General features: G+C 39.5%; 1 protein-coding gene across 1 annotated transcript in view; it reads right to left on the reverse strand.

Moving 5' to 3' along the window:
* The window catches only part of slc6a3 (solute carrier family 6 member 3), a 33,107-nt gene extending 24,168 nt beyond the window's left edge, over nucleotides 1-8,939 (reverse strand). Inside the window, exons 1-6 of the mRNA XM_058373890.1 lie at nucleotides 8,775-8,939; nucleotides 7,726-8,023; nucleotides 5,942-6,073; nucleotides 1,976-2,189; nucleotides 1,587-1,725; nucleotides 1,322-1,456 (exon numbers count right to left, since the gene is read on the reverse strand). Of these exons, the coding sequence (XP_058229873.1) occupies nucleotides 1,322-1,456; nucleotides 1,587-1,725; nucleotides 1,976-2,189; nucleotides 5,942-6,073; nucleotides 7,726-8,014 (909 nt within the window). The 5' untranslated portion in view covers nucleotides 8,015-8,023; nucleotides 8,775-8,939. The remainder of the gene's footprint in view (nucleotides 1-1,321; nucleotides 1,457-1,586; nucleotides 1,726-1,975; nucleotides 2,190-5,941; nucleotides 6,074-7,725; nucleotides 8,024-8,774) is intronic.
* Between the last annotated feature and the right edge of the window lie 404 nt (nucleotides 8,940-9,343).

Below are 9,343 nucleotides of genomic sequence, written 5' to 3' on the forward strand. Positions count from 1 at the left end.
TATCTGTTTATCCCTCTCTTCATCTGTCTCTTATCCCTCTATCTGTTTATCCCTATCTTCATCTGTCTCTTCCCCCTCTATCTGTTTATCTCTCTCTTCATCTGTCTCTTCCCCCTCTATCTGTCTCTTCATCTGTCTCTTACCCCTCTATCTGTCTCTTCATCTGTCTCTTACCCCTCTATCTGTCTCTTCATCTGTCTCTTACCCCTCTATCTGTCTCTTCATCTGTCTCTTACCCCTCTATCTGTCTCTTCATCTGTCTCTTACCCCTCTATCTGTTTATCTCTCTCTTCATCTGTCTCTTATCCCTCTATCTGTTTATCTCTCTCTTCATCTGTCTCTTACCCCTCTATCTGTCTCTTCATCTGTCTCTTACCCCTCTATCTGTTTATCTCTCTCTTCATCTGTCTCTTATCCCTCTATCTGTTTCTCTTTCTTCATCTGTCTGTCTTATCCCTCTATCTGTTTCTCTTTCTTCATCTGTCTACCTTATCCCTCTATCTGTTTCTCTTTCTTCATCTGTCTGTCTTATCCCTCTATCTGTTTCTCTTTCTTCATCTGTCTGTCTTACCCCTCTATCTGTTTCTCTTTCTTCATCTGTCTACCTTATCCCTCTATCTGTTTCTCTTTCTTCATCTGTCTGTCTTACCCCTCTATCTCTCTCTTCATCTGTCTCTTACCCCTCTATCTGTCTCTTCATCTGTCTCTTACCCCTCTATCTGTTTATCTCTCTCTTCATCTGTCTCTTATCCCTCTATCTGTTTATCTCTCTCTTCATCTGTCTCTTACCCCTCTATCTGTCTCTTCATCTGTCTCTTACCCCTCTATCTGTTTATCTCTCTCTTCATCTGTCTCTTATCCCTCTATCTGTTTATCTCTCTCTTCATCTGTCTCTTACCCCTCTATCTGTCTCTTCATCTGTCTCTTACCCCTCTATCTGTTTATCTCTCTCTTCATCTGTCTCTTATCCCTCTATCTGTTTCTCTTTCGTCATCTGTCTGTCTTATCCCTCTATCTGTTTCTCTTTCTTCATCTGTCTACCTTATCCCTCTATCTGTTTCTCTCTCTTCATCTGTCTACCCTATCCCTCCTTCCCTGTATAGCAAATTTGCCCCACCCCCAACAGACACAAACATTTGAACAAATGTACACTATATTTACTTCAACTATCACTTAACTCTGTGTGTGTGTGTGTGTGCGCTCGCGTGTGTGTGTGTGTGTGTGTGTGTGTGTGTGTGTGTGTGTGCGCTCGCGTGTGTGTGTGTGTGTGTGTGTGCGTGTGCGCACGCTCGCGTGTGTGTGTGTGTGTGTGCGTGTGTACCTGAGCATCACACAGGCGTAGGAAGTCCACACTCAGGTAGGCTTTAATGCCATCCATGGCTCCAGGCAGAGTCACACCCCGGAGCAGGAGAACCGTCAGAACCACGTAAGGCATAGTGGCGGTGATCCACACCACCTACACACACACACACACACACACACACACACACACACACACACATGATTTTATTAATGTCCTGACTCTGTTATGTATGATTTCTGTGGCTTATTTAAATCTGCATTTCCGACATAGTGAATTGTCTCACTTTGCCCGAGGTCTTGACTCCCTTCCACAGGCTGAAGTAAAGAACGACGATGACGACAGCGAGACAGGAAGTGAGCTGCCAGCGAGGCAGACCGAGATTATCGATCCCCGCACTGTCCTGAAGGTGCAGCACACCACGCCTATAAAAAAAAAAAAAACAAATAAAAAAATGACATTCTCATTTGGGTCCAAAAAAAAAAAAGGCTGAGCTTAAGATGTGCCGTGGCGCTAGCTAGATAATCAGCGTCACAGATCACAGCACTAACGTCATTCATAAAGCTAACTGCATACTTTGCTAATATTAGCTCAGTGCTGTGTTTACATGTCCAGCTTGCAGAGAGTAGATAGTGTTTCTGATTAAAGTTCAATTTGTGTTTTTCTAGCACTCACTCAAAGTACTCCAGAGCGGGTGTGGCTTTGTGCGAGTCGTTCAGGAAGGTGGCGTTGAGGTCGGAGCAGTTTGCGCTGTTCCACGTGTTGTTGCAGTCGACCCACGGCAGCTCGGCAGAGAACGATGAGAACAGGTAGAACAGCGCCCAAGCGATGATGACGTTATAGTAGAACCCCACGTAGAGCGAGATGAGGATCACGGTGAAGCCGACACCTGAGCACAGGATGGGGGAAAAAGCTAGCAAAAATTCTCGCCTGAGTGAGAAATGAAATTTGATTGTTGTTACTGCTATGGACCTTTTAGATCAAGCTGCAGCTTTAAAATCTTATTGTTTATCTCACCGACCTCAGCCTCACACCAAGATGCCTCGTTTTTCTTTTTGTTTTTTGTTTTTTCATCAAGAGCCTAAAGGAGCATTAATAAATCCACAAATCCCTCAGGGCACAAACCAGGAGGAAAATAAGCTCCATCACAGACAAGCAAAGTGAAGCAGGAACAGCAAACATGAAAAGTTTTACACTCGTGTTCATTTAGTCATGTTTACGGATTTATTGGCAACCCCCTTTTTTAAAAAAAAAAGTATGAATAAACATTACACAAGAAAAATGCAAAATTATGTTTCTTTGTTTAAACGTCATTAGCATTAGAACAATCTGTTCTTTAAAAATGTATTTCTTTCACATTTCTGCAAAATTCTTCAGCACCTTGCCAAAATTCACTCCATTAATAAATATTTCTTTAAAAAAATAAAATCTGTAGTCATTTGCTGTTACCAGCTTGTCTTTGTTCCAACATCAAAAAACACTGCATTTAAATAATTTCTCCTTACAAATATGCAATTTTACGGAATATTTTAAATTATTCACTGATCTTTTGTCATTCTAATTTGCTGGTAATCCATGAGATGTTTTTATTATTGTTTTTAAACACCATCTGATTCATCTGTGGTATAAACAAATAAAATCCTTCAAGCTCACATCATGGGAAAGTGTTGTACAATTAGAAATATATAAATATATCATATAAATTAAGCATGCTGATTATTTTGAAACCAGCACTACATAAAAATGTCTGAGCTCAGAAACACGTCTCTTGTTGATTCGTTTATAAGGTGGTTTTTGCTCATTTTCTAGGGGTGCCAATACTTCTGGACGGCAGTATAAGTGCATTAGGATACCGTCTGGTGATCTCCATACCTGCGTGTCATCAGGAGGTTTTATAATATTAGAGATTTTCTAATTGCCCCGTGATTTAAAAAAAAAATCAGTCTGGATCAGAGGGACGTCTGTCTCTAAGGTGTAAAAGGTTTTTTTTTTTTTTGCTAGGAGACGACCTTCGCGTCATCTCATTGTGTGCACATGTGCAATTTTGGGCGCTTTGCAGAGCATCGATCGCGAGGAAGTGAACGTGTTGATCAGCAGTAATTACAGTAATCTCCCAGCGAGTGGCAGGCACACAGAAAACAGAGCTTGTCATTAAGATGTCTGTCTTTTTCTCTTTCTTCCTCTCCCTCGTTCTGACAGCTCCGTCTGTTGGGATTCTAAATCTGAGCACACACCTGTAGCTCCACACACACGCACACGCACACACACACGCACACACACACACGCACACACACACACACACACACAGAGTTTGGATAAACTAGTCTGTGGTAAATACTGCTACTCAGATTCAGGTTAGTTAAGCTAACGGTAGCTTCGCCTAGTTTCTAAATATCCCGTGGGAGCTTTAGTTAGTCTGAATGACCTCCGTAACAACCTGTGGTACATTTAACAGGCTAATCCTTTTACCTGGGCTAGCTTGACTAAACTTTTGTCTTTAAATATTTCAGAGTAATCCGGTCCTGCACTAAGGTTAGCTAGATAATATAACAACCTGTGGTATGTTTAGGTAGCAGTAATGTCCTGTGGTAACTATGGCTAGTTAGAGCAGGAGCTAGTTGTATGTTTGAATCATTTCTATAACCTTGTGTGTTTAATTTAGCATTTTTTGTGTTTAGTTAATTAGATTATCATCCTGTGGTACATTCAGTAATATTTTGATCATTTTTGGCTAGCTGGTCACAACATCCTGTTAGCTTTCACTTTAATATCCCTAACCTTCTATGGAACATTTCGCTAGATAGCTAGCTTTATGTTGTAACATGATTTAGAATAGCCATCTGAGGTGATAATAGCTAGATAAAATAACACCCTGTGGTTGGAATAAATGAGTTTCTGTGGTAAACATTGCAGGCTAGGTTAGATACACATCATCCTGTGGTGCTTCAGAATAACTTTCTGTGATGAGGTTTGGCTATTTGGACTAACGTTCTGCCGAATAACAATCTCCTGTGGTCAATTTAGCTATTTAGACTCAACATCTTGTGGTAATTTTGCGTAACTTTCCGTCAGTACGTTAGTTATCTGTGTTAACATGATCAGTGATAGTAACTTAACTTTAAATTAATGTGAAGAGGCGTTTGTAATTTTTCTCTTTTTGTCTTAAAGTACTGTTTTTGGTTCTCTTAGAAATATTAATTGAAGTTTTCTAAAGTGTAAAGTTTCTTTTTCCACACTTTCAGATGCCCAGATCAGGCATAACATTATGACCTAATATTGTGTTGGTTCCTCTTTTGCGGCCAAAACAGCTCTGACCTGTCGAGACATGGACTCCACTAGATCTCTGAAGGTGTGCTGTGGTATCTGGCACCAAGATGTTAGCAGCAGATCCTTTAAGTCCTGTAAATTGTAAGGTGGAGCCTCCATTGCCGACGTACAGGACTTAAAGGATACTATTGATAAATACTGACCACTGCAGACCGGGAACACCCCACAAGAGCTGCAGTTTTGGAGATGCTCTGATCCAGTGGTCTAGCCATCACAATTTTGCCCTTTTGTCAAACTCACTCAAATCCTTACACTTGTCCATTTTTCCTGCTTCTAACATCAACTTTGAGGACAAAATGTTGACTTGCTGCCTAATATATCCCACCCACTAACAGGGGCCATGATGAGGAGATACTCAGTCTTATTCACTTCACCTGGCACTGCTCAGAATGTTATACCTGATCTGGGTATTCCTTCTATATTTGGCAAAAGTAGATGTAAAGTAATAAGGCTTGGAACTTTATTGAATACTTTTGGTCATACAGTGAATCAGTCCTCACGTAATTATATCTATTGTGCAAATGTTGGTCAGCTGTGTTCACCAAAGCTCAGTAAAATGATAAATATTAGAGACATGTGTATGACTGACTTTCCAGCACACCCGAGTAAAAGTTATGGAGAAATGAAGGTCACACAGATCTGAGGCGTCCTGAAGCGTGTTAATTCTCTCCTCCAGTCAACTAACGTGAAAGCAACATGCTTTTAGTGTTTTGAGACAATTTGACTGTCTCCCGTTTCAGGGTTTTTAATCGAGTGATAAACGGTACCTGTCTGGAGTCTGACAGTCGTGTCCTCTCGGTTCCTTCATCCAGGTGATGTGCATGTCCACACCTAACACGCCGTGTTCACTGAGACGCCTGACACCCAATATCATTACCGACATGACGCTACAGCAGGTACGTACCTATGTTACACGCTCATATTGGTATGATTTTATAATGGTTTCATTGTGCTTTTTAAATTCTTCATAATGGTAATAAATTGCTGAATTTTCTGCAAATAAAGATGGAAGGCAAACTCACAGCTATATGGTTAGAATAGTGATGTTGCTAGGCAACAAGCTAGCTAAGCATTAGCCTGTTTACACTGTATGATATAAGTTGTGAATGTACAAATATTTGATGAAGATCCTCTAGATCTTTCGATTAAAGTATTCAGTCCAAAATCAGGCTCAACATGAACTTTCTTGAGCTCTAGCACATTTTGTTCCTCTCCATCATCACTATTGTATTTGTGTCACTTTTGTTCGTTTGGAGCCAGTTTTTAGATAAGCAGATAAGGATAAACGAATGTGTTACTGTGTTTAAATTATACCTTTAAATATGGGACAGATCTTCCACACTCCAGCAGCTCCTTCACGGTTGTATTGTCCCAACGCTAGCTCCATATAGAAGAGCGGCATTCCGGCAATTACCATGAAGAACAGGTAGGGGACGAGAAAGGCGCCTTGGTGGGAAAAAGGGAGAGAAAGTCGTCATTGAGATCGGACATGTTCTGGATTTTATTATTCGTTACTGTAAACAAATATCAAACTCACTAAATTAATTATAGAGATGGATATTAATAGATTATTTAAATAAATTGATTAATTATTTCATTTTAAAAAATTGATACATAAGTAAAATTTATTTTATATGCAAATTATCATTTTTATAAACGCTACATTAGTTTGAAGGCTCACTTCTAGGTTACAGTAAAATACTGAGAAGAATGAGTTAGTCTGATCTAAAAAAAAAAAAAAAAAAAAGCCTTTATACCAGACATGACTTCAGAAATTCATCAATTTTGAGCAGGAAACACCTTATCTGTGTCTAACAAAACAAATCTAAAAGAATTCTTCATGTAAATAAACTAGAAGCTCAGGCTGAGATCAGACGTTTTTATCTTAACAGATCAGACCTTACACTGGTGATGAGGAAAAATCAAAAATACTAAAATATTGTTTTAGATAAGACGTGCATATTTATGTAATTCTGTACAGTTATTGAGATCAGACCTAGATAGATGGATCATAGATTGATGACAAACAAGGGGGAAAAACAGATTTTAAGACCAAATTATGGTATAGACTAAAAGATGTAAACTAAACAAAGCTAAGATATTTAGATATTTTGTTATTATTATACAATTATTGAGAACAGACTTCTCGTCTTCATAGATCAGACAATATTTAAGCATGCTGAGGTAAAAAGAACACAAATCCTGACATTAGATATGCTTTAGACATCAGATATCTGTTTGGGTGTAGAACAGTGTGATCTGCATCATGGCATCTGAACAGGAACAACTGATGTACTGAGATCGGACAGAGTTCTGGTGTCTTTACAGCCTTTGTGTCCTGTAAGAATGCTAACAATATAATACAATTATTCAAATATAATACAATCAAAAGCTTTCAAGCTATGCTAAATTGTCAGTATTAATGTATAAAATGATAAAGTTGTGACAAAAATGAATGAATTAAACACAGAGAAGACAAATATGCCAGGATTGTACTGATTATACAGAGGGAAAAAAATGTAAAAAATGATGGAATGGAATTATATATAGACTGGATATTGAAGTATCAGTACTTTTTTTTCCTTCTCTAAATATAAAAATATAATAAAAATATCTAAAAGAGATTTTGAGCTCCGCAGATGCTTGGATTTTGCTGCTAACAAACGTGACTGGTTAAAAAAATAAATAAATAAAAACTTTGGCTTGTTGGAGTTTATTTGCATGCTGGTTATTTATAATAATCCTTTATAACTGTCTGAACTTATTTTCAGATGAGTCGTGTCGAGTGTTCAGAATGTTCTGGATTAACAGGAGAAGCAGACTCGACTTTCCATCTGGAGAAAAAAAAAGACGTCTTATGAGGTGGAGGAGGTGATGAACTGCTTGGAGTGCTGGCTTAACACATTTCTAGGTACTAATAAATGCAAGGTTTTGTTGAGAGAATTTGGAACTGTTGTTGTTGTCATTGTGGAGGAATCTCACCAGAAGGAGCTTCTAATAAATGATCATCATCTCTGCATAACTGGTAATCTTTTTTTTTTTTTTTTATCAGTTTGACAAAAAATGAAATAAAACTCTTGAGAATTTCCCTCTCTTACCTCCTCCATTCTTGTAGCACAGGTAGGGGAACCTCCAGACGTTGGCGAGGTCCACAGCGAAGCCAATAACCGATAGCAGGAAGTCGATTTTCTTGGCCCAGGTTTCTCGCTCCTCTCCAGATGGGTGAGTCTGTCCGGTTGGCGCAACGAGGGTGGAGGCGGTGAACTGAACACCATTCTGCTCCTTCACCAGGATCAATTCCACCTCTTTGGGTCCCGTGGAGCCGGAGGGATTGGAGGGAGCGATGACGGAGGACATGAGTGCAGCCGGAGCTCTGCCTCTGAGCATGGGGCTTTGCTGAGGGAAGAGAGAATGCAGATGTGGGAAAGAGATGGAGAACGGGAGGGGAAGGAGGGGAGGAGCGAGACGGCCATGTCGATGGTGCAAATCAAGAAAAAACCATCGCGACATGACTGGCTGCCATGTTTGTTCACGGATCGCAATCAGAAATTTCGAGTTATCGATTGAGGTCTGACATGGGAAGTTCATAAGAGGAATTTTAACATCAATTAGAGAGAAATTGAATAGTTGTAGACACAATTAGGGAAAGTGTGTGTGTGTGGGGGGGGGTTAAAAAAAATCCTAAAAATAATTTACAAGTACTAAAGTGAGTAATATAGTGAGTAATATAGAAAAAAAATATATAAATCGATATCTAGAGCTTCTAAACAAGTACTTAAATTATGACTTGAGGTCATAATGAGGAGATTAACCCGACAAACTCAGATTAACCCGTTACTAAATCCTGAGCAGTGGTTTCAACAAAGTAAAGAAAAAAATGTATATTAGCAAACACACATTTTTTATTTAATACACAAAAATTAGCTGGAAAAATATGCATAATGTTGCATAAAAAAATTAATTCTATTTTCCAAACACTAATGAATTATTTTTTTAAATTAATAAATAGGATAAGGGCTCACTCACAGGGTTTACAGATATATATTTTCTAATATAATATAGTGTTGTAGAGTCAAAACAAACACCTGTGGACTCTTCCGAACAGTTCACCAAAAAAAATATACACACATTTAATTCAACTTCTTACCTTCAGCCGAGTTCAAGAATGGTTTCTGAGAGGAAGAAAAATGAGCAGAGCAAAAAGAAAAGACAAAAAATATCAATTGTCCATTTACAAATGGTGCAAGATAAAACTGGCCATTTCTGTGAAACTCGGACTAAACTAGAGGAGGATGATGGTTAGATGTTGGAGGTCCAGCTGAGAGAGAGAGAGTGGGACCACTAGGAATATGATGGACAAGTGCCTTCCCACAATCCCTCCCCTTCTCTCTCTCTCTCTCTCTCTGTCCCCCACCTCTCTCTCTCTCTCTCTCTCTCTCTCTCTCTCTCTCTCTTTCCCTCTTTTTCTCTCCTCTCTGTCTCACTCTTTCCTCTCCCTCTCTCTTTCTGTGCCCCCCCCCCCTTTCTCTGTCTCTCTCTTTGTGCCCCCATCTCTCTCTCCCTCTCTCTGCCCCCTCCTCTTTCTTTCTTTGCCCCCCCTTTCTGTCACTCTCTCTCTCTCTCTCTCTCTCTCTCTCTCTCTGCCCCCCCTCTGTCTCTCTCTGTCTTTTTCTCTCTTTCTCTGTCCCCCCACATCTCTCTCTCTCTCTCTCTCTC

Source organism: Hemibagrus wyckioides, linkage group LG01 (genome assembly GCF_019097595.1).
Source record: "Hemibagrus wyckioides isolate EC202008001 linkage group LG01, SWU_Hwy_1.0, whole genome shotgun sequence".
NCBI classification, from domain to species: domain Eukaryota; kingdom Metazoa; phylum Chordata; class Actinopteri; order Siluriformes; family Bagridae; genus Hemibagrus; species Hemibagrus wyckioides.